The sequence below is a fragment of the Calliphora vicina genome, chromosome 1 (assembly GCF_958450345.1).
Source record: "Calliphora vicina chromosome 1, idCalVici1.1, whole genome shotgun sequence".
NCBI lineage: Eukaryota > Metazoa > Arthropoda > Insecta > Diptera > Calliphoridae > Calliphora > Calliphora vicina.
Window position 1 is genome coordinate 168,515,966 of NC_088780.1, and position 26,403 is coordinate 168,542,368.

Below are 26,403 nucleotides of genomic sequence, written 5' to 3' on the forward strand. Positions count from 1 at the left end.
CGTTTTGTAACACTATACAACAAAATCAAATTTTTTCCAAAATTACAAGGTCCGACCAAAAAAAAAGACACGTGTATCAGCGTTTTGAAAGTTTACATCTGAATTTCATTTGAGGGCGGGTTTATGTTAATCTTCATAAGAAATCATATGATCCTTACATTTTAGGTATAAAATGTGTTCCGCAAAGTTATGTAAAATGTTGTGGAGAATATTTTTGTAGAATATGTTAACCCTCTAAATCCTCAAGGCATGGCTCTTTTTTGTCCTTTCTTACCATAGTGACAGGAATCAGCCCAAAAATAAGTGGACACATTAATAATTCTTATGAATGAAAGCGTCCTATTTTGTAAACATTCCTTGATATAAATTTCGTTATTTAAACAGCCCTTTGTAACAAATGTTTGGCTTTTTTGCCGCAACTGCATATTGCTTGTCATACCAAGAACTTTTTTGGAAATTTTGTCTGCTTTTGGGTCCTACACTTTTCTTCAACATTCCCTCGAGCATCAGCAACATAAAAATATTGACCCGGAAGCTGCGAAAAAATTTTCCATACGTACATTTCGTACATTTCTATCAACGGACAAGTTCTCCCGGTACTGTTTAATAACATTGGCAACAGTTTGACGGCAGACCTTTGCTTGTGTGGTCAACTTTTTGTTGGAACAAGTTGGGTTTTGTTGAAAATAATTAATAATCAATTAATGATTAACAACAAATGAATATAATTGACATTAAACATAATAAATTTGCTTTACAAAGGTAACTTGATCAAAAAAAAATCAAATAATACTTGGGTTAAAAGTTTTAATGAAAAACGTGTGTTAAGAATTTTTCAATCTCAGTCCTGTAATTTAAATTTCATCTTTAAGCTAGTTTTAATTTTAAAGATAAGGAATAAAATAAAAACTTCGGATAAATCAGCTTTTTATCCTTTCTGCTGAATAATTTGCCAATGATACACAATACCTACATAAGACCATCTTTTAAACCAGGAACTCTATCCAAGGCTTAACAAGGATATAACAATATTAGATCGACAAAAACCACGCTAGACTCACTACTGAGCTAAATTTCATTCAATAACATGAAACTGAGATCAGCGTTTGATGTCATTATAGATCTGGGAGTTAAATTTCCCAGCAAATACAATCTAGTCCATAGTTGGAATACGAGCTATTAGATTGGTGGACAATCTTTTATATATCTTAAAGAACCGGAAAACCACGCCAATTGTTATTAATTTAGCTTGACAGACGCTCGACTATCAATCATTTTAAGGTCATTACTTTTGGCAAACATGATAAATTATAGGTACCGTGAAATAGCTCCCAAATGAAATAACACCCAATGAAATAACTTCCAATGAAATAATTCCCATCAAAAATTAAATAATTCCCAAACTTGAAAAATTAAATAACTACCAAAGGGTAATATGAAATTACTCCCAATAATCGGCGATTTCATAATTTTAAAAATATTAGTCCCAAAAAAGCGAAATAACTCCCAATAGAAATTAAATAATTCCCAACCCGAAGCAATTTATTTATGTAATCTAAAAAAAGGAACTACAAAAGTGAAATTATTCTTCGCTTACCAAACATTTTTTGCATTGAGGGCTTATAGCGTAGCGCAAAGTTTTACTCCTCTGGGATGTGTCAAAAACTGGCTTCACTCAAAAAATTAGTTTTGCATTGCTAAGGTTTTCTCCTTCGGGGTGTATCAAAATATGGCTTCGCTCAGAAAAGATTTATTTCATTGCAGAAAGGTTTTATAATATTTCAGAAAGCCGATTTTCATTTCGCACCATATTAAGAAATCATTGCAACCTGACAAAGGCCAACGATGTAAAAAGAATCTTTTCTGAGCGAAGTCGGTTTTTGATACACACCAGAGGAGAAAACCTTTGCGCACGGCCAATGACCGGCAATGCCAAAAACTTTTCTGAGCGAAGCCAGTTTTTTATACACCCCAGAGGAGAAAATCTTTGCGACCGACCGAAGGCCGGCAATGCAAAAAACTTTTCTGAGTGAAGCCAGTTTTTGTTATTTATGGGTTCTGCTTTTGCAAATGAAAATGATATAACTCCCAATACAGTGAAATAACTCCTAATTCCCAAAATAAAATGAAATAAATCCCAACAAAAAATTATGAAATAACTCCCTACGCGTTAGGAGTTGGTTCATAATGAAATAAGTCCTAAGTTGTATGAACAATTTTTTTGGGGAGTTATTTCACGGTACCTCAATTATACATATAATTTCCTCATTAAGTGATGGATTCCACTTTCGGCATATTTGTATCTACTAATTTCTTACGACAAAGCAGATATTTTTGTCGTATTGGGTTATTTTTTCAGCCCCAATATTTTAATACCCTTCACCATGAGTGACAAGGGTATATATAAGTTTGTCATTCCGTTTGTAATTTCTACATTTTTCATTTGCGACCCCACAAAGTATATATATTCTGAATCGTTATAGATAGCGGAGTCGATATAGCCATGTCCGTCTGTCCGTCTGTGTGTTGAAATCAACTTTCTGAAGCCCCCAAATAACTTACATACACAAATGACACATCAATATCTCCGAAATTCTTCCGGCTCGGTTGCTATTTAAAATCGAGAAAATCGGTCCACAAATATTTCAAAGACCTGTGCAACGACGTATATAGTAAGTTGGACCTACAATGGGTCAAAATCTGAAAAATATTTTTTAACCCGAATTTTTTTTTTCACCATAATTTTTTTTCACTAAATATAAAATAAAAAAATTTAAAAACTAAAAAAAAAAATTTTTAAAATTAAAAAAATAATTATAAAATTTAAAAAAAAAAATTGTAAAAAACAATTTCGAAAAAACAACTGGAAAAAAAATTAAATTTTGTTTACCTAAAAATATTTAAAATTTTTATTTTAAAGTATATTTTGGTGAAGGGTATATAAAATTCGGCCCAGCCGAATATAGCTTTTTTAAAATCAGTTATCCAAATCAATAAATCCCAACTTATTTAAATTGGGAAATTATTTAAGAGAATTCCAATTACTATCACAGATGCCCGCAGTTGTAATTTTTTTTTTAATTTTCACTCTTAATGGGAAAAAATTATCACAAATTAACCCCATAATAATTAAATCGAAACAAATTTTCAAACCCTGTTATGAATTTGGTTTGTCAGCTGATATTCTTTCATTATGCGTTAGAACGATTGACGATGGAATATCTAGTTGAACAGTGTCAATAGAAGAATAAATTAATATTTATTGACATCCGAAAACTACAGCGTAATTAAAAAAATCTTTGATAAATTTAACGCACATCTTTTTTGGATTATTAACTAAAACTTGTATTTATTGGTTTGTATTTTTGTTTTCTTCTCTTAACAATATTAAACTAATTATTCGTGTTGTTGGGCGGCTTCCTGACGTTTCTTAATATAATTCTTTAACTTGTCACCGATGGCGCTGCTCATAAAACAATTATGGGCTTCATAAGCGGCCACATCGTTGGGCTTATCGCCCTTGGGGAATTTGGCAATACAATCTTCGACCAATTTCTTGACCTCTTCTTCCTCCATGTCCATCTTGAATTGTTTAGCGATACGATCGGCATGATAGCCCTCATGAGAACAGAAGATGTCCATTTTTTCAGCAGTGCAGAGGAGATATTTACGAACGGATTCCTCATTGGGGAATTCGAAATTCTTCATTTTGTTCATTTGTTCAGTCGAGAGAGGGTGTTCTTTTAAGCATTCAATGCGAACCTCTTTGATTTGTTCGCTATTCTTAGGAGTCCATTCTTCGGCGGAAACCTATGAGAGGAATTTAGTAAAATGAATATTTTTATACAACCATTTTTTTTTCTATTAAAAATTACTTACACAGGCCACTAAAGCTAAAATTGCAACAAATACTTTCATGTTTAATAATTAATTTATTATGATTGAGAACGCAGACAGACAACCTTTTTCAAGAACGATCTTAACTTGAGTGATGAAATCAGCTTTGGGTAATGTTTTATATACATAGATTTTGTTCTTAGTTTATTTATTTAACACAATAGACACGTCTGTCCACTAGCTACTGATAATGCAATATGTGTATGGTTTACATATACACATACAGAAATACACAGTATATACATACATATAGAAAAATATACGATTTAGTTGAGGTTCAAATGCCAGCTTAAAAGATGAACAGAGGTAATTCGAGCTAATATTGATAACAAGGGTATCACCGAATACTAAATTAATCTAATATTGAGGCTATGCATTCGGTATTATAAACTGTCATTATGTTGCTGAACTATAAATATTAAGTAAATAAATAATTTAACTCTTAAATACAAAATAGCGCTTAGATTTATTTGTTAACCAATAATTTTTATACAAACAAATAATTAGTATTTCAAACATATCACTGCACTTTTTTCCACTACATCGAGTTTAACGTATTTTTGTTTATTTTTTTAATTGTTTGTCTTATATTCGGTCGTTCACAACTTTAAACCGATAACGCCAAGATTAAATAAACCGGGTGTATGTATGTTTTGCATTAAACAGATAATTATTGTAAATATACAAATATGTATATAAAAACAGAAATCCACAGTTAACAGAACCCGTGCAATAGAACTAAGTCTATCTCTGGAGATACTGATAAGAAGTGTTTGTTTATGTTTTGACGATGACCGGCTTTAGTACATTATTTAATGTTACGAGTAGAGAAAACATTTGGGTAGTGATTTTTCCATATGTTTCTTTGTTTTCATTGTGAATAACCTTCTAATCAGTGAGAATTGCACTTGAAAGCAATGAGCAGAAACAATTATCAATTTTAGTCGTTGATAGCAATGAATCGATTACATCAAAGATACTTTTTTTTAAATTTGAACAAGGTTCAGCTGTAATTAAAAAAAAATAAAAATACTACTTCCCTGTATATATTTTATTTGCTAAGATAATACCGATTTTTAAGAATGATCTACAAAAGGAAAAAACAAGAGCTTTAATCGGCTGAGCCGAATCTTCTATACCATTCACCAAATTATACTTAAAAAAAACATAAATATTTTTAAGTAAACAAAATTTAAAAAAAAAAAATTTTTAATTTTAAAATTAAATTTTTTTTTATTAGTAAAATTTTTTGTTTTAAATTTATTAGTGAAAAAAAAATCTTGTTAAATTTTTTTCCCGATTTTGAGGGTCTTACTGTAGTCATATATACGCCGTAGCAAAGGTCTTTGAAATATCTATCATAAGATATCCATGATTACATGTATGAATCATGTATGTTATTTGGCGGCTACGGAAAGTTGATTTCAACATACAGACAGACAGACAGATGGACATGGCTATATCGACCCCACTCTTATAACGATCCAGAATATACATATGCAGTACGGGCTCGATTTGTGCAACTACCTATTATTGCTACTGACTTAGAGCAACAGCCTATTTTTTAACATTACAGTCTTTATAACTGCAACTTTTTTCAAAAAACAGATGCGATAAGTGCAACTTTATTTATTTTTTCATATGTAATATTATTCAGAAGTTATTCTATTCTCTTCTCTATTTATTGTGGTTGTTTTTTTAATCAGAAGCGTAATTCAAAACTATTTGCCAAATCATACGCACCTAAAAAATACTTTCACGACGACACTGCTCTCATAAAGAGTTTTGGCTGTTTATTCACAGTTGTTTTTTATCAAAATATTTTTTTATTTATTCGAGTACATATTGTTACCAAATTGTACTTGAATTCAAATGTAACGATTATAACGGCTGATTTAAAAGTAGCAGAATGCTTTCAAATAGCAGTGCTGTAATAGCAAACTGTAACATATATGTGGGCATTATTAACATTGAATAAAAGCTTTCAGTTGACCATTGATCGTAAGTTGGCAACGCTGTTTGCTGCGACCGTATATTCGAATTCGAATATTCAGTTAAATAACATTGTAGAAAGTACACCACAGATGGCGAATTTATAAACGTGTATAAAATAAAACATTGAGTGACTATTTAACTCTGTTGTTGTACATTTTAAATAAATAAAGAGTTGTTACAATTTTCAAACTACTAAACGGCTTTTATTTGCAATCAAAAGTAGCCGGTTTATTTAAAGCAATTAAACCAATGTTTTGAAAAGGTTAAAACGTAACAATATTATATTTATTTACACCATTTATTTTTACTTTGTTTTTTTTAATAAATGAATTAATTACTTTTTGTTAATTAAATTGCATGTTTTTGTTAAAAATATAATAATAAATAATAGCGTATATAGTGGTTGCTTATTGCAACATTTCGAATATCGCAACAACCTCGATTTCCTTTGGGTTGCGCAAATCGATCCCGTACTGTATATACTTTGTGGGATGACAAATGAAAAATGTAGAAATTATGTAATCGTTTTATGCGATAGATGCGTTCCAAAAAAAATCGCATAAATTGAATTCGCATAAAACGATACTCTAGCTTCATATAAAAGAAACTAATGATTCGTTCCAAAATTCTGAAAAACCGCATAAATTCAGATTTTAATTAAAAAACCAGAACAAAATCGCATAAAAAAAATCAACAAAAATACATTTATTTAATTTACTTAAACAATAAAAACAAAATACGTTAAAAAAAAATAAACAAAAATATTTTTAATTACAGAAAAAGTGAAAATGATCCAAAAAAAAATGAGCTAACACATTTTTTAAGGAAATTCTGTAAATATGCATGATTAATCTGAATCTCTGAATAATTGTCTGCATCGGTTTGGAATTGGTTCAACGTCACTTTCATCACTAGATGATATAATCATATGGTATAATATAATTTTTAGGAGCTTCAATTGCTTCTTTTCTTACAAAATAATTTGTCATTAAACTTTCCGATTTTCAATTTTTAAGTTGCTTATGCAACTCTTAATATCCCGAAAACAGATCAGTCAGTCCGCGATGAATCTTTAATTCTCTTTCCGTATCTGAATCCATATTAAAAATTTGATTTTGTAAAAAACAATCTATAACCATGATATCAGTGATGCAATATTTGGTTTAATTTAAAAATGGTAAAAACGAAAGGCGCCCTTAAGGGCTCGGTTATGTAAATGAAGAATTAAAAAAAAGCTTTAAAAACCATCTAAAATTTCAAAATCTTTTAAAATTCTAAAAAAAATTTAATTTAAAAATCGCATAAATTTGAATCCGCATAAAACAAGAACTGAGTGTATACTAGGGTGTTTCAATTTATTTGGTCAACAGGCGTATAGCAAAACCGTAATCTACGAAAAATTCCAGCAAATTGAGACTTTTTGATTGGAGTAGAATAGCGACCCTATAATTCTGAAAGGGCATGTTGACTAGATCATTTTTGTAGAATAAACTTATAGTCCAGCTGGTCTGAAATTTTTTTACAGTGGGTTTAAGTTTTAATTTTTTGAACGAAGCAAGCATTATACTAACTGAAAAAAAATGTTATAAGTTAATGTCTGAGAGATTCTTATTGTCAGAGTTATATCGTGGAATTCTATGGGGATAATTTTTGTGGGAGATATTAACCCTCTATCTCCACTCTTTAGGGGTCAATTTGACCCTTTTTGGAGAAAATCGAAAAAGGCTTTTAAAAAAGGATATTTAAGGATTCAAATAATCTACGAAAATGTTTGCCGGTCAATTTTAGTGGAGGTCACCAAAGATACCAAAGTTGTAAATAACGCTCTTCTGTTAGCATAATGCACCCTTCAATCAAAAAATTAAAACTTTGACCCACGGTAAAAAAAATTCAGACCAGCTGGACTGTAAGTTTATTCTACAAAAATTATCTACTCAACATACCCTTTCAGAATTATAGGGTCGCTATTCTGTTCCATTCAAAAAGTCTCATTTTCATTACATACATTTTCTGAAAAGAACGTATGCCGAGTTTCAATGAAACCCAGATATAGATAAGAACCAGAAAGTCAATTTTGTTTAACAAAAGTGATCGGTATAGAGCTTGAATATCCCGAAGTTTTAGCAATGTCGAGGTCAAGTAATATTACTCTGCAAGCTATTTCCCGCTTGATGAATGTACTTAACATCCTGGGATAAAATATTAGCAATGACATACTCAGTCAACATGATGAATTTTACATGAAGCAGTGACATGCCAACCAAAATAGAGATTGGCAAATTTAATTTTATTTCATCTTAATTTTGATTTTTTTCTATAGAACTCTCTTTTCTCCAAAAATATTTCATAAAAACGAAAATTTTCGATTATAACTAACAATTTATTTATTTGGTAATTAATTTTCTCCACAAATAAAACATTTTATTAATGTTTATGGGCAGTTTTATGATGTTTCTTTATCAATTCCTTTAATTTTTCGCCAGTGGTGCTGTTCATAAAGCAGTTATGGGTTCCAAAGACCACTACATCGACTCCCTTATCGCCTTTGGGGAACTTAGCAATGCAGTCTTCAGCAGTTTTCTTGACCTCTTCTTCATCCAGATCCATCTTGAATTGTTTAGCAATACGATCAGCATGATAGCCCTGGTGAGTACAGAAGACACCTGATTTTACAGCTGAACAGAGGAGATATTGGCGCACGGCTTCCTCATCAGGGTATACGAAATTTCTCATTTTTTCGATTTGTTCAGTAGAGAGAGGATGTTCTTTTAAGCATTCAACGCCAATCTCTTTGATTTGTTCGCCAGTTTTAACAGTCCACTCTTCGGCGGAAACCTTTAGAAGAGATTTTAATTATTATTATATATTAAATTGAAATGTGTTGAGCTTTATGAATTTCATAAAAATTTACTTACACAGGCCACTAAGGCTAAAATTGCAAGAAATACTTTCATTTTTGTTAATTTTTAATTTTAATATAAAACACGACTTGAGAACACGGATAGTCTTTTACCAAGAAAGATTTAAACCGAAGTGTTTTAAAACTGTTCTGGGTAATGATTTATATACAAAAATGTGTTTGAACTTTTAGAGAAACCAGTCATGTCTGTCCATTACTTACTGATAATAAGTATTAATTTGTTTTCTAATACATACAAACATAGAATTTATTTGAGCTGCAAACAGCAGAGGTAATTTAGCTGAAATTACAATAAAAAAAACTATCGCCGATTACTTATTATAAGCAACTACCACACACTTTTCTTCCTATGCCAGTGACGTTGTTTTGATGCTATTTTTCCAACAAAGTCGAGCTCAACATATAGTTTTGTCTGTTTATTAAATACCAGACGATAACGATAAGATTAAATCGGGTGTACAAACGTTAAAAAAAACAAATCTACAGATATGTACATTAGGCCAACCCTTAAAAAAATTGATTTACTTAGGTTGGGTCTTATTTTCTTCAATAGTAGCTAAATAACCTAGTTTGTTTGCAATTAAAACAGTGTAACATGTGGCAAAATTACTTCCTAAAAGATTTTGGACTCGTACTATCAAATAATTTACAACAGCTGGTCCGTCGATCATACAAGATTCACAACTCAGTCGATTGATAGTCGGGGCTGGTTTACACAGGCACAAAAGTCTTATTTCTTTACATGCCTAAGATTAAAGAAATTCACTTCCTGTCAGTCATGTGTCGACAGTATAACTACAAGTTAACATCTAACCAGACATCGCGCTAATGGGGGTAAGTTGTTAAAACTTAACTAACAACTTTTTATCAAATTTTTCGACCGTTTTATTAATTTTATTTTAGTATTTACTTATAGTTAACTGAGTGTGAGGTCAGTTTTATAAAATAACACAGTGCAAACACAAACAAAATAGGGACACCACTACGTAATAAAAGACCAACAAAAATACCCATGTCTCCCAGTTTTGCCCAAAGTCATGCACTTTTTTATGGGCCCCAAAGATTTGGGGCCTCGGTGTCATTTTTGCATAAAAGTGATAATTTTCTCAGGCTCATATCTTGCAAACAGTTCGCTATTTTGATTTACTATCTGAAGCACAGTTGTTGCCCTTGTCATAAAGAATCAAAAATTGTGACCATATAAAATCAAAAAAAAAACTTCATCTTCAAGAACAAAATCGAAAAAAACTTTAAGAAATTAAATTTGTTTACCTTTTTTCTCTTGTTCGGGTCCATAGGTAGCAAATCGTTCAAAATTCAAGAAAACAATCAACTACAAAAATGTATTCTTAACACCGTTTAGGTAGGTCAATATAAGTTAGCAAGAAAAAACTAAAGGAATTAAGTGTTTTGGGCAATAAACTATTATATTATTATTAACTAAAGCATACTTTTAGGCAGATTTAAAAAAATTTATATCTAAATTTATTTCTAATTTTTATATCCTCCACCACCATAAGTGGAGAATAAGGGTATATATAAGTTTGTCATTCCGTGTGTAACATTGAGAAATATTCATCTGAGACCCAACAAAGTATATATATTATTGATCCTTATGAAATTCTAAGTCGATTGAGCTATGTCCGTCTGTCTGTCTGTATGTCTGTGTAAAACACTCTCATGTTGTACGAAAAATGTTTATTATTCTCCTAAGCAGTTTGGTATTGAAAATCAGCAAAATCGGTTCAGTGGAACCAGAGTTATGAACCAACATGATAATTTTAAAATTGTTTTTGTTATATGTGCAAATATATTGCAGATAATACCATCAAATTTTACACATGTTATTCTTATATTAAAAGGACTAACTCTGGTAAAAATTATAGGAATCGGTCCATGATTTCTCCTAGTCCCCATACAAATTTCTTCCCGAAATATAGTTCTATGGTCTGTAAATGCCTACCAAATTGAATTATCCACACAAAACTCAGGAAAAATAAGTTTTGTGCTTAAAAAATCACAACACCAAATTTTTTGTGGATCGGCCCATATTTGACCATAGCCCTCATATAAAGTTCAATTCCGAACATCACTTAAATAAGCATATCGCTATTAAGTTTAAATTCGTAATAAATAGTCCCAATATATACCAAAATCGCCATACCTAATTCTATGAAGATCGGCCAATAATTGGTTGTAGCTCCCATATAAGGACTACTTCCGAAAAACAAATCTCTAATTTATATTTAGAAATCATACTACTTTTGTGAATATCCCATATAAGATCCACTTCTGAAAATCAGTTAAGTACTCATAAATAGCTTTATCATGCTAAAATTCGACAAAAATAATAAGCATATTGGCAGATTGGCCGATAATTGTTCATAGCTCCCCTATCCAGCAATCATACTACTGTGAATATCGGTCCATATTTAACCATACCTCCCATATAAGGTTGAAATTCGAAACAAATTTGTTCAATATATACAAAAATCGATGTACCAAATGTTACGATGATAGGCACATAATATTGTTACGTTTTAACCTTTTCAAAACGTTTGGTTTATTTCCTTTAAATAAACCGGATACTTTTGATTGCAAATAAAAGCCGTTTAGTAGTTTAAAAATTGTAACAACTCTTTATTTATTCAGAATGTACAACAACAACAGAATTAAATAGCCACTCAATGTTTTTTATACAGGTTTATAAATTCTCAGAATTACAGACACAATTTATAATGTACACAAATTTACTTGAAAAACACAACACACTATAAGGCACTCAGATGATGTTTATGCGAAAAGCGTCTCTGATCAACTCACTCACGACTGCAACCTCTGCCACTATTTATAACACTGCATTACCATCTCGAAAGCTCTTTAACTGTCTAGAGGTTTCTAATACATACGCCATCTGTGGTGTACTTTCTACAATGTTCCTTAAAAGAATATTCGAAATCGAATACAGCGTTGCCAACTTACGATCAAATCAACTGAAAGCTTTTATTTAATAATGCCCACAGATATGTTACAGTTCTACAGCACTGTTATTTGAAAGCATTATGCTACTTTTAAATCAGCCGTTAAAATCGTTATATTTGAATTCAAGTACAATTTCGTAACAATATCATAGCCTCCATATAAGAAACACTTCCGGAAAACACATTAACCTTCACAAATATCCAAAATAATCTGTACTGAACCAAAATTTTACATCGATCAGTAATTTGTATCCAAGAATCGTACTACAAGATTTTTTAAATATTGGTCCATAATTCATAGCTCATTTCTCCCATATAAGGTCCACTCTTGTTAATAGCGTTGTTTATATGAAATTGTACAAAAATAGCACTCAAGTACTTAGGCCCATAATAGGTCATAAGTTCCATATATTGAACCAAAATAGTACACAGATCAGTAATTTTTAAAATCATACTACTGAATTTTGTGAATATCGGTCCATATTTGGCAACAGCTCCCATATAAATACAAAACAATCACGTTAAAATATTTTATGACAATCGACTCATAGGTAATTTTATGACAATCGACTCATAGGTCATTTTATGACAATCGACTCATAGGTCATATCTCTCATATAAGTCCCACAACCCAATATCTTGAAATTTGTCTAAATATATTTGTATACCCTTTTTTATAACCTGTTTCTTCAGTGAAGAATCTTCACTTGAGGTTAAAAAGGAAAAATGTTGATCCAAACGTATTAACTTATTAAGTATATAAATTGTTAAATTTCATACGTTCTAATAGGAATTTCAATTATAAATTGCTGAATTCGATCTGCGTAAAATAGTCTTATTAACAATTGTTATATTATTTCAGTTGTTATATCATCATATTTAGGTGGAGGGTATTTAAGATTCGACACGGCCGAATATCGATCTTGAAGATGAAGTTTTTTTGATTTAATATGTTCACAATTTTTATTCTTTATGACAAGGGCTACAACATTGCCTCAGAGAGTAAATCAAAATGACACCGAGGCCTCAAATCTTTGGTGATTTTATAACTGAAATTAAGAACATTTTAGCTAATTATATTTATATTTATTGCTTCAAAAGTACAAGTATATAGTACATATGTATGAATGTTGCAGTTATTGAATAACTGCATTTAATTATGAAGACTCATCATCATCTTCCATTTTTCCTCTTCCTTGTCAATAATGCAGGTAATCACTTTAAAAATCATTTCCCCATCAGAGGCTGCATCCTTGTTTTTGTCAACACAATCTTGTACCATACGCTTTCTGCAATTTAGTTTGCTTTTTGATTCATAAAAAATATAGGTCAAACGATCTACATTTAGGCCAGTGTCTTCATTATAAACATTTAGACCTTTGGCCTTGCACAGGACAAATGCATATCCTTTTTGACTATCAATTGGCAGATCTCTTATATCTTGCTGCATGTTGTATGATAATTGTGTTTGTTCAACACATTTTTCGTTTATCTCTTCAACATTTTCGGGATACCAACTGGGTGTTTCGGCAAATGCAGTCTGGCAAATGGAAAACAATTAAGGTTATATAATAATACTAATTTATGTAGTTTAACTTACTGTGAATGTCCAGCAAAGAATTAGAAAAATTAATTTATTCATTGTAAGATCTTATTGAGTACTGACCAATAGCTGGTTCTAGTTTAACAATTTATAGGAAAATTTATAAAGTGAAAAAATTAGTAGATAACGGAAAAACTATAATTATTAATTACTTACTGATAAGAAATTACAGGCGTTTTGAAAATATAATTAAAAAAAAAATAATTTAGAATGGTATTTCCACAAATAAATTAATTTCGTCGTTGCACCAACATCAATCAACAATCTAAAAACAAACAAAATTTCCCATGTGAAATTTTTAATTTTTTTTGTTCGACCATCTTAAAGCCTTATTAATCCAATTATGGTTCCAATGTTATAAAAGAAATTAATCCGTAAAGTTTTTCCAAATCATTTTCATAAGGCGACATCTAGTTGTGAAATTATAAACTAATGACTGAATAAAAGGTTGTTGAATTTGCTATATTCAGTTGACGTTGCCAAGCTTTATATTTCTGCATTCTCAACTTTGGCCAAGCCAATTCGAATCGGTAACGATTTTTAGATTGGTTTGGTATGAGTCAGGGATGTCAAAGTTGGTACAATTGTGCTTTGGTCTATTTGGTATAATAATTTCTATTTTAAACAATAAATTTAAAAATTGTATTTCATTAATTAATTTTATAGTTTCATTAACGAATAAAATGTTAATAAGTTTTCTCTTTAAAGTTATAGCAATGTTTGTAATACAAGTTGCTGAAATAGGAAAGAAATTACTTCAGATTATTTTGATTTTAAATGTTGGACATTTTTGGAATCACCTAAGAAAAACAGTTTTCATTTAGTCATGAAACTTCCGCATATATCCATTAAGAAGCGATATATTAATATATTATAAACCAATACAGATACAAAAATAAACATTCTAACCTTTTAGGGGAGAAAACGGATGAACACAGAATTGTAAATTAGATATGTTCTTCAAAAATAGATTTGCTTTGGATGGGTTATTTTGTTCATTAGTAGCTAAAGTTAACTGCTGCAATTTGAGGTCAATCGGATAACGAGAACTTGACAACAAGTTTGTTTGCATTTAAAACAGAGTAACATATCGAGGGACTATATTCAAAAGCCTCTATCTTTGATTTTTTAATGAAAATGACTTTTTGATGGTAAAATGTTCAGAAACAGCCCTCATCTATGGTGTGAATTTCATAACAAACATATTTTTTTGTTGCTGTTTTATTTGCATTTTTGTTATTTCTCTATCTTAGACAATTAATTTTTTCCGCATGCAAAACCCTCTATCTATACAAATATTTGTTTGGAATAATTTCTTCTTGTTTTGTTTATTGTTAATTTTTTTGTTATGACTTTGGAAGCCAATTGACAGGTAAATATCTCGAAATCCAGTTATCGCCAAATTTTGATTTCAAAATTGCTCGAGTTATTCGTGACATACGGTCAGCAGTACTCGAAAAAGTGGCCAAAAATTTACGTCCAGGATGCGCGGTGTCTATATCCCAGAAATCATTAATAAATCACCTTAAAAACTGGCTGGCATAAATGTATCAAAATAATTTTATTTTTTTTTTTAAAAAAATAATTATTTATTTAAAAAATTACCATACATTGAATATTTTGTGAAGACAAACCCTGTATCTCTCATAAAGTCCCCAATAATGAAAAATTTTAAAAACCAATTATATGATAACTCAAGTACAACGCGAAAAAACAGTTTTTTAGCTCTCCTGAAACCCTCTATTTTTTTAAGATAGAAAGTTTTGAATATAGGCCCTCGATATGGAAAAATTACTTCCTAAATGATTTTGGACTATCAAATAATTTACAAAAGGTAGTCCGTCGTACATATAAAGATTCACAATTCAGTAGATTAAAACTAAACTGAATTCGGACCTGTCTCCATAGGCACAAAGTCTTATTTCTTTACATGTCTAAGATTAAAAAAAAATATAAATATAATACAGGCAAAACTTGGTATAATGAATCTCACTTTAACGAAAATCCGATTAAACGCACGGTCAAATTCGTAGCATTGACTACCTTATATAACGAATGTTTCAAAAATTGTATGCTCGATATAACGAATGGTGAGAAAAAACAAACAAAATCAAACAAACGACAAATTTTTAACATTGATATCCTTATATAGCGAACATTTCGAAAATTGTACGCTCAATATAAAGAACAGAAAGTATAAAAAACAAAAGTATTAAAAAAGGTAAAAATAAGAAAAAAAACGTCGTTACATTACCGTTTTCAATTTTTACTCTCTTTAACAATAGTTGCTGTAATTTTTTCTATAGTGGTTTTAATTGCTTGTTTCACAATATCGAATGGAAGATATCGTTCGCATTCTAAGCGAAAGAAAACTAATTCGTTCACATAAACATGAATTTAGGGAATCCAAAATCAGCATTCTTTCGCTTAGAATGCGAAAGAAATCTTTCATTCGATATTGTGGCAAGAGTTCACGTGAATTGAATATGGGAAACCGTAGAAGAATTTCATTGAAAGAAAAAGAAAAAAAATTTAGATATATGAATGAAATATGGAATAACAAAATTCTCAACATTTTGAAGAAAATAAAAAGGAACATTTCATCGTGCCTAAGTGTTTCCTATAAATTATGTTCACACAAATTAAATGGAATCTGGAATCTTTAAAATTTTTTACAGGTGGAATCATTTTCAGAATCGAAATCCCTTACAATGAAGGCTTTTTTTATCGTGGATAATGCACCAAACAAGCCTCCAGAAGAGCAATTAGTAAAAACTACTAAAGATATACAAATTTGGACGATATTCATTCCTCATAATGTCACACAGCCCATCAACCTGGGGATCAAAACGCCATATGTTTAGTTAAATTCCAATACTGAAAAGGTTGCCCAAAATTAAAAAAAAAAACATCTCGATATAACGAATTTTTCAACTTAACGAATGGGCCTGACAACATATCGTTCGTACCGGGATTTGCCTTTTTTTGATTGCTTTAAAAGACAAGTAAATATATATCGTCGCCTTAAATACAAACGGACTTTTATTTTTATTTAAAGGAGAAGCAAAAAAAGTTATAAAATCAATAATTTTTTTTAAACAATTTCTTTAATAAAGTTGTCATTGGGTCTAAAAATTGGCATTAGTTTGATAAAAAGAACCATAATCCATCAAAATGTTTTTGTAGTTACGTCCATTTGCATTACAGGTGACAATATGTATGTAGGAGGTTATTGGGATATCATTGTTAAAAACCAATAGAAACACAAATATGTATAATGTAGACTTTTAAAACAAAAATGATTAAGTCACAATTAATGTAAACAAAATAACTGCACTAAATTACGTAGACTTTCCCTCTGCCTGATCTATTAAGCAGATAATCACATTATAAATCATTTCTCCACCTGAGGCTGCTTCCTTGTTTTTGTCAACACAATCTTGTACCAATGGTATTTTACTATTTAGTATGCTGGTTGATCGATAATAAATGTAGGCAAAACGATCTACATTTAGGCCCGTGTCTTCATTGTAAGCATTTACACCTTTGAGCTTGCACAGGAGAAATGCTTGCACTTTGTGAATATCATTCGGCCGTTCTCTTATATTTATCAGCATGCTGTATGATACTTGTGTTTCTTTAGCACATTTGTTGTTTATCTCTACAACATTTTCGGGAAACCAACTTGGTGTTTCGGCAAAAGCAGTCTGGCAAATGGAAAACAATTAAGGTTAAACGATAATAGGTACTAATTTATATAATTTAACTTACTGTGAATGTCCAGCAGAGTATTAGAAAAATTAATTTATTCATTGTAAGTATCAAGTGTGTGACTTAAAGCTCTTATTGTGTACTGTCCACTAGCTGGTTCTAACTTGAGTGATTAAATCAGCTCTGGGTAATGTTTTAAGTATATATGTATACATATATTCTGTTCTTAGTCTATTTGATTACTGATAATGGAATATGTGTGTGGTTTACATATTCATACATACATATTTATAGTTGAGGTTCAAATGCCAGCTTAAAACACGCAGATGTAATTCGAGCTAATATTGATAACAAGTGTATCTAATGGGAGAACGCCTAATATGCTATTGTCATAACAAACATGACATTATGTTGCTGAACTACGTATAGTAAGCAATAAAATTAAGTTCCAAGGCCGCACAGTGGGAGAAAAAAAGAGGAAATTAAATAGCCCGATTTTAATAAAATTTAAATGGCTATAGATGTTTAAGTTTTGAATTTGGCTTATAGCACTAGGGGAGGGGTTGGTCGAGCCTCGGGTATATCAAAAATTAAAAATGATGATGTATGGAATCTACTAGACGAGATCTACAAAAAACATTGCTTTAGCCACATATTATTTTTTATAGTTTACGAGTTATTCGCATTTGAAAAGTAAAATTTTATTTTTTCCAATTCTTTCCCGATTTTCTTGAAATATATTTTTTTAATTAACAACAAATTTCTTAATAATCATAAGAAAGAATTGTTTCAAAACCTATACGGAGTCAAAAGTTGAGTGCATTCAAACTTAAAAAAAGTAGTTTTTCGCAATTTTTTTCGAAAAAAGTATTATTTAAGATTTATTATAGGATTCATATTTTATTCCCAATAAAATCAACTAAAGTTTGCTTAAATTGATTTTTTAGCAAAATATTACAAATCAATTTCATTCCCAATTTCTACCCATGAAATACAAAATTTAAGCCACTGAAAATGGTGGAAAAGAATCTTCCTGTAAGGTATTTTTCAAAGTAATTTGTTAAATCTACTTATTTAACTACTAACTACTTTTGTGAGAATCATATTTTTAGATACAGTTGCGAGCCTGCCTCTAGGCTTAAAACTGCATCCTATTAATATGTTATTTTGGTTGTTATTTTCTACAATTATATTTAACTTATATAAGTCACTATATCCAAACTAGCTTAAAAATGCTTATTTTATGCGAGCAAAACAATGCAACTCGTTCTAATTCAACATATTTACTATACGCTTCACCATGAGTGGCAAAGCTATATATAAGTTTGTCATTCCGTTTGTAATTTCTACATTTTTCATTTGCGATAGATATAGCCCCCAAATAACTTACATACTTGATTCATACATCAATATATTCGATATAGAGCCGGTGCGGTTGCTAGGATTCCTTTCACACTAGGCAATTTAGTTGCGCAAGGACAACCTCGACAACTATGTCATTAATATGGACAATATGGATATCTAATGATCAGGGCAACCAAAAATATGCAATATCATATTTTTTGCTGTGCGTCGTATAAACATATGAGTTAGTTTTATATCCGTTTCAGACAATTTTAAGAATTTTTGCATCGATTTGTTAGTGCATATTTTTGCATATTTTGCTCTTTTCTGCATATTTTAGCATATTTTGCGTTTTATGGCATATTTTTGCATATTTAACTCATAACTGCATATTTTTGTTGCATATTTTCTTTTATTTTTATCCTGATATAATTTTATTGTTTGTATTGTAATTTTTCATTTCTATATTTTACTATTTTGTTGAGGTCCAATGAAAATTGGTCTAAGCTACTGAAATACAAAAATAGAGTACCCATAATCGACTTATCTTCATAGAATTTTCGTTGACTTAAGGGTGCTTAGTTTCCATATATTTCAATTAAATTAAAAATATACACACACAAATATTAAAATTTAACAAATAGTAAAAATACGTAAAAAATTAAAAGAAAATTCCAAAATTGTATGTTATTATGGGCAACTTCATAACAAATTTTTGGATACATTTAAAAGAAGGAATTTAAGGCAGCTTGAGACAGTTATGGTTGGGCATTAATAGTTTACCACTAATGTGAAATTAAATAAGTATTCAACAAATGTTCAGAATATTAAGATCCATCGAAAATTTCGCGTTCAAAACCCATTGATATATGTATTTACATAACTTGTAAAAAAAAGTTATTAAGAAATCATTAAAAAACAATATACGTGGATAAGAAAGGAAGAAACATGGGAATTTTGAGTCCCAATGATAAAACTTGAATAAAAAGTTTTTTTATATTTTTTTAATTGCAGTCATTCCACTATTGTAAGGCTATTTTATAATTCTATTTAAATTTTAGAAGCCGTATTCAAATATTAATCTAGATACATGATGAATGCTCCAAAATCCATTGCAATTTTTACCATAAAATGACACAGGCTATTCATAGAGTTTTTGAAACATTATTTCAATGGTAAAAAAGTTTTTAAAGCTTCATATAGAATAGAAACATTTCGAGAAATTGATTGGGTACATCCTCAGTAGGGATCCTTTAAACATTGGGACACATGGATTGAGAAAGTAAAATATTATGCCACTAATTACCAAAAAAAAATTTGAAGTATTAGGCAGTTTAAAAGATGAGACAAATCAATTGATTAAGATTGTCTAAGAAACTCGGAAATCTAAAACAAAGATTTAGTTTAAAAATTTTAAAACTTAAGTAAACACATAGTAATTTATTGCTGAATATAATAAAATGAATTGAATCAAACTGTTTTCATGTAGTGCCAAATTCACTAAAATCGAAATTTAATCCTATAATAACCAATTTTAATTTATGAGCTCAATATTTTATTTACTTCATATATATGTTTTTAATGAAATTTTGATCTCAAACACTAACCAACTATTTTTAAGTGCATATTTTTTATATTTTAATAGCATATTTTTATTTTTTAAGTGCATATTTTATGCGCATAAAACACTTTTTTTAGAGCATATTTTTGGTTGCCCTGCTAATGATATAAAGCAAAAATCGGAACTTACATTTAAGTAGGTTTGTAAGGGAGATATGCTATATTACCCCTTACAAACCTGCTTACAGAAGCCATGATTTTTATATGGCGATTTCCCACTTGGAAGCATTACTCTGCAATACAACCTGCTTTCTTGCAAGCGACAGGAGTAAGTCCATTAATTATTTAAATATTTCACTTACAACCTGCTTCTCTATAAGGGATATCAGTAAGCTTTTTATTTGTTTTAGCTTACATTAATACAAACATGCTTTCGATAGTATTCGCTTATTTGTTGCTTGCTTGGTAAGACTTCTTAGTATGCGTATCAATAGCGCTTATGACCTGTTTTAGCTTCCAAAAATACAAAAAAATTTTACTGGGATATAAGGCCATAGTAAGTTGGACCTATAATAAATCATAAATTTTATTCAATTAATTTATTTAAAAAAAATTAAAAATAAATTTTAAAACAATTTAATTTATTTTACCTAAAAATATTTAAAATGCTTTTTGATGAATAATAACTATAGGTCAAACGATCTACATTTAGGCCCTTCTCCTCACTGTAAACATTAATACTTTTCGAATAGCACAGCATAAATTCATGTGCTTTAGGATTATCAACCGGAGCCCAGCAAAGTAGTAGAAAAATTATTTTATTCATTGTAAGTATCAAGTGTGACTTAAAGTTTACTAAGCTCTTGTTGTGTTCTGATCAGAGACTGGGTCTAGCTTAACAATTTATATTGTAAATTCAATAGATTTGTTGAAAAAACTGATTTATAAAAATCAATAGATAACGTGACAAAAAGGAAAAACTACTGATAAGAATCAACAGACGTCATGAAAATATAATTAAAAGAAATTAATTTATTTCGTCGTTGCACCAACAAAAACCAAATGAAAGCTAAATTTTTCGTCCATTTACTTGTCAAACTATATTCAAATATGAACTCGTAACATTGGATATCATGACGCGTCATATTAATTCAATAATGTTCATGATAATAGAAAAACCATATAAAAATCATATTGAAATACGATAAATCAATAATTTAAATTGATATTGTTCCTTATTGATATAAAAAAATGCAACATTACTAGATTTTCGTTAACGTTTTATTATTGATTCAATATCGTTTTTATTGACTTTAACAAGGCGAATTTATTTTACAGCTGATCTACTTTTTTTGTTTCGCCTTGGTGGCAAACTTGACAACATGTTGCCCTACCTGTTAAAAAGTATTAAGAATGAAGTGACTTGGAAGCTTTGCCTCACACGTTTTATAGTCTAGATCATGCCCCGTCCGACTATTATTTGTTTCGATCGCTACAGAACACCCTCTCTGAGATATGCTTCAGTTTGGAACAGCATATCCAAACTGAAGTGATAATTTGTACAAATTATTATAAATTATCAAGTACGCGAACACAACTATTGTACAAATGTTTCAAAATAAAAGCTAAACAATTAAAAAAATTCTTAATTTTTAACTTATACACCCAATAATATAATAAAATTAAAAAAAAATTAATACATACGATTTTTACTTTTGATATACATATTTAAAGTCAAAGTCATTATAGAAAATCAAATACATATATAAATATAAAATAAAAATAACTGCACTTAATGAAGAGAACTGGCCATCTTTTTCATCTTTTCATCTTCCTTAGCAATAATACAGGTAATCACTTTGAAAATCATTTCTCCATCAGAGGCTGCTTCTTTGTTATTGTCAACACAATCTTGTACCAAACGTTTTCTACAATTTAGTTTGCTTTTTTCTCCATAAAAACTATATGTCAAACGATCTACATTTAGTCCAGTGTCCTCACTGTAAACTTCAGTACCTTTAGCCATGCAGAGAAAAACTTCGCGTATTATGGGTTTATCAATCGGTCCATTTCTCATATCTTGCTGGATGCTGTATGGTAATTGAGTTTCTTCAATACATTTATCTCTTATCTCTTGGATATTTTCGGGATACCAACTAGGTGTTTTTGCAAAAGCAGTCTGGCAAAAGTAAAAATGTTAAGATTAAGGAAATACGAAATTAAATAAATTAATTTAACTTACTGTGAATGCCCAGCAAAGAATTAGACAAATTATTTTCTTCATTGTAAATATCAAGTCTGATTGAATGTTCTTTTGTGTACTGATCACTTGCTTGATGCCGTTTAACAATTTATAGTGACAGAATAGCATTTTTAGAGGGAAAAACTGAATTGATTTGGTAAACAAAGTGACTAAGTGGAAAAACTATAACGATTAATAATTACTGATAAGAAATTTCAGGCATTCAGAAATAATTAATTTAGAAAGGAATATACATAAAAAGTTAGTTTGTTAATTTTCTTATTTCAAAATTATTTTTGTTTCATGTTTTTCTTTATTGAATTCTTTTTTAGGAGTTCACAATAATTAAACTTAAATTAATCATTTATGATGGATAAAGCCCTATTTCGGAAGGACATTTGTATGAGGGGTGAAATCGTTCCTTGGGGCGAGAAAGCAGGTTAGATCAGTACTTGGACTATTTGGTAAGAAAATTTAAAGGCAATGCAGGTTTAAAAACAGGAGACATAACTGTTAACTGTGGAGTTGAGATAATTTTTTTAATATCACCAAAGATTCTGAAAAAGCACGTCAATACGAATCTATTGTTATATAATAGTATAGGTCTCCGTTGACTCTAACATAGAGATTTATTAATTTAAAATTTTCTAAATAAAATAAAAAAATCCTATTGTTAATTTTTGTAATTAACAACTTAACTGCTGGCAATAAGCGTTAGATCGGAATGGGTCTTGGAACTTAATTGTATTTCTTACTATACGTAGTTCAGCAATATAATGACGTGATTGTTATGACAATAGCCGAAGTGCCTAGCCTATATATTAGGCGTTTTCCCATTCGATATATCTGTTATCAATATTAGCTGGCATTTGGACCTCAAATATGTATTTCTGTGCGTGTATGTAAACCGCACACATTCTGCATTATCAGTAACTAGTGAACAGACGCGTCTATTGTATTCTTAATGAACTAAGAACAGAATATGTGTATATACCTAAAGCATATAGCATATATTTCATCACTCAAGTTAGAACCAGCTAGTGGACAGTACACAATAAGAGCTTTAAGTCCAACACTTGATACTTAAAATGAATAAAATAATTTTTCTAATACTTTGCTGGTCATTCACAGTAAGTTAAAGAACATAAATTAGTACCTATTATCATTTAACTTAATTGTTTTCTATCTGCCAGACTACTTTTGCCGAAACACCAAGTTGGTTTCCCGAAAATCTTGAAGAGATAGACGCAAAATGTGTGGAAGAATCAAAAGTAGCACACAGAATGCTGGTATATACAAAAGATCGGCAGACTGATAATCTGGAAATACAAGCATATCTCCTTTGCAAGGTCAAAGCTTTAAATCTTTACAATGAAGACACGGGCCTAAATGTAGATCGTTTTGCCTACGGTTATTATCGAGCAAAAAACGTAGTTAATGGTGACAAGTCTTTGGTACTAGATTGTGTTGAGAAAAACAAGAATGTAGCCTCAGATGGAGAAATGATTTGTAAAGTGATTGCCTGCATTATGGATACGGAAGAGAAAAGGGAAGCGGAAAAGAAGAAGATGAGTCCTCGTTATACATACGAGGATTACAAAAATTAAACAACTGAAAGTTGTTGAATCATTATTTAACAACAAAACAAACTAACTACTTTTTTGCGAATCATATTTTTATAGCTTGAGAAGTACAATTATATATGTTTTATTATTTGCAAGGATTTAATCATTATAAGTTTTAAGAAAAACTTTAAGTTTAATTTATTGATAATAATTATTGTGCAATTTTTATTTTTTAAGCAAAAAACCAACTTTTGTTATATAATTATTTGTATATAATTGTTAAAAACTTATAGAAAATCAAATATTTAAATATCTATATAAATAAAAATCAAATGTCGTTAGTTGGTAATTGCATCAGTAGAGAACGGCCGGACCGATTTAGACACATTTTTTTTTTAATATGTTCGTCATAGCCCAACTTAGGTTTTTACGGAATGAAAAATTGACCACGCCCACTTTTTTCGATTTAATTAAAACTGGAAAACGGCTACATCGATTTGACAATTTTTTTATTTTTACTGAAAGAAAAATTGACCATGCTAATACCGCAGATGCCTGAACCGATTTAACTAATTATTTTTTTAAAGTTTTTACATAATTAAAAATTGTCCACGTCCACTAATGCGCCCACTTATTAAATACATCTGCAAAATACATAGGTCTGTGATCAATCATATTTCAGACCAAAATTCGATTACTTATATAAAAACTAACAATAGCTTAAATCGATAATAACTTGGCCAATAAGAGTTTAATCAAGAAAAGGACCTCGAAATGTGATCACTCATATTTCTGACCAAAAATCGATTTTTTATATAAAAACTCAAAATATCTAAATTCGCTAATAACTTGGCCAATAAGCGTTGAATCAAGAAAAAGAGCTCGATCTGTGATCACTCATATTTCTGACCAAAAATCGATTTTTTATTTAAAAACTCAAAATATCTAAATTCGCTAATAACTTGGCCAATAAGCGTTTAATCAATAAAAAGAGCTCGATCTGTGATCACTCATATTTCTGATCAAAAGTCGATTTTTTATATAAAAACTCAATATCTAAATTCGCCAATAACTTGGCCAATAAGCGTTGAATCATGAAAAAGAGCTCGATCTGTGATCACTCATATTGCTGACCAAATTTTTTTTTTTTTTTTATATAAAAACTTAAAATATCTAAATTCGCTAATAACTTGGCCAATAAGCGTTTAATCAAGAAAAGGACCTCGAAATGTGATCACTCATATTTCTGATCAAAAATCGATTTTTTATATAAAAACTCAATATCTAAATTCGCCAATAACTTGGCCAATAAGCGTTGAATCAAGAAAAGGACCTCGATCAGTGATCACTCATATTTCTGACCAAAAATCGATTTTTTATATAAAAACTCAAAAACTCAAAATATCTAAATTCGCTAATAACTTGGCCAATCAGCGTTTAATCAATAAAAAGAGCTCGATCTGTGATCACGCATATTTCTGATCAAAAATCGATTTTTTATATAAAAACTCAAAATATCTAAATTCGCCAATAACTAGTCCAATAAGCGTTTAATCAAGAAAAGGACCTCGATCTGTGATCACTCATATTTCTGACCAAAAATCGATTTTTTATATAAAAACTCAAAATATCTAAATTCGCTAATAACTTGGCCAATAAGCGTTTAATCAAGAAAAAGAGCTCGATCTGTGATCACTCATATTTCCGATAAAAATTCGATTTTTTATATAAAAACTCAAATTATCTAAATGCGCTAACAACTTGGCCAATAGTAGTCTGGCAAAAGTAAAGTTAAGGTTAAAGAAATAAGTAATTTTAAAATTTTATTTAACTTACTGTGAATGTCATTGTAAGTATCAAGTGTAACTTAAAGTTTGCTAAGCTTTTGTTGTGTTCTGATCAGAGAATGGGTCTAGCTTAATAATTTATATTGTAAATTCAATAGATTTGTTTGAAAAAACTGATTTATAAACGAAAAAAAATCAATAGATAACGTGACAAAGAGGAAAACTGATAAGAATTAACAGACGTCATGAAAATATAATTAAAAGAAATTTATTTATTTCGTCGTTGCACCAACTAAAATTTGAAGTTGAAATTTTTTAAAATAGACAATTTCTACCAAATGAAAGTTAAATTGATCGTCCATTTACTTGCCATGAAATTTAATTGTGCCGATTTTGTGTAAATACCTATATATTTTAGCCATTTATGGCCGAAAAAATTCCCGTGTCAAAAGGACATTTGTATGAAATTTGGCTTAAATAATTCATTCGTTAATTTATATTCAAATTGGCGATTTTTAGTTTGTTTAGACGGACAGACGTCATTAAAAAGGATTAATATTGAAATTTTAAAACATTTGGATGTGCACTAGGGTGGCCCTTATATTGGACTATTTCGATTTTCGGTTCTTCCGAAGTCTCCATCATCTAAAAACCAAATGATGAAAATTTTAGCTAAACTGTATAACGTGTAAAGGCTGCTGCATATTTCATTTGAAATAGTTTAGCAATATTTTCCAATAAATTAAAAGTAAAAAACAAATTTTTTTTAATTTTATTTATAACTAGATAACCGCCTCG

The 26,403-nt window shown here is 29.8% G+C and overlaps 3 protein-coding genes across 3 annotated transcripts; all 3 read right to left on the reverse strand.

The window, feature by feature from the left end:
• Positions 1-3,320: 3,320 nt before the first annotated feature.
• Positions 3,321-4,008, reverse strand: LOC135948706 (uncharacterized). The gene is made up of 2 exons (XM_065498117.1): positions 3,880-4,008; positions 3,321-3,810 (listed from the first exon to the last, which is right to left on the reverse strand). Exons 1-2 carry the CDS (start codon positions 3,916-3,918, stop codon positions 3,397-3,399), a joined length of 453 nt encoding a protein of 150 aa, XP_065354189.1. The 5' UTR covers positions 3,919-4,008; the 3' UTR covers positions 3,321-3,396.
• Positions 4,009-8,251: 4,243 nt separating this feature from the next.
• LOC135960602 (uncharacterized) lies at positions 8,252-8,926 on the reverse strand. The gene is made up of 2 exons (XM_065511932.1): positions 8,808-8,926; positions 8,252-8,727 (listed from the first exon to the last, which is right to left on the reverse strand). Exons 1-2 carry the CDS (start codon positions 8,844-8,846, stop codon positions 8,317-8,319), a joined length of 450 nt encoding a protein of 149 aa, XP_065368004.1. The 5' UTR covers positions 8,847-8,926; the 3' UTR covers positions 8,252-8,316.
• A 7,699-nt stretch (positions 8,927-16,625) lies between these two features.
• On the reverse strand, positions 16,626-17,263 carry LOC135960610 (uncharacterized). The gene is made up of 2 exons (XM_065511944.1): positions 17,168-17,263; positions 16,626-17,103 (listed from the first exon to the last, which is right to left on the reverse strand). Exons 1-2 carry the CDS (start codon positions 17,207-17,209, stop codon positions 16,738-16,740), a joined length of 408 nt encoding a protein of 135 aa, XP_065368016.1. The 5' UTR covers positions 17,210-17,263; the 3' UTR covers positions 16,626-16,737.
• Between the last annotated feature and the right edge of the window lie 9,140 nt (positions 17,264-26,403).

Excerpts from the sequence above, each read along its gene's own strand:
- LOC135948706 (XM_065498117.1), bottom strand. The coding sequence starts at position 3,918 with ATGAAAGTATTTGTTGCAATTTTAGCTTTAGTGGCCTGT. Across the intron at positions 3,811-3,879 it reads TTTTAGCTTTAGTGGCCTGT|GTTTCCGCCGAAGAATGGAC; the intron begins GTAAGTAATTTT and ends TTCCTCTCATAG.
- LOC135960602 (XM_065511932.1), bottom strand. The coding sequence starts at position 8,846 with ATGAAAGTATTTCTTGCAATTTTAGCCTTAGTGGCCTGT. Across the intron at positions 8,728-8,807 it reads TTTTAGCCTTAGTGGCCTGT|GTTTCCGCCGAAGAGTGGAC; the intron begins GTAAGTAAATTT and ends TCTCTTCTAAAG.
- LOC135960610 (XM_065511944.1), bottom strand. The coding sequence starts at position 17,209 with ATGAATAAATTAATTTTTCTAATACTCTGCTGGACATTCACA. Across the intron at positions 17,104-17,167 it reads TACTCTGCTGGACATTCACA|ACTGCTTTTGCCGAAACACC; the intron begins GTAAGTTAAATT and ends TCCATTTGCCAG.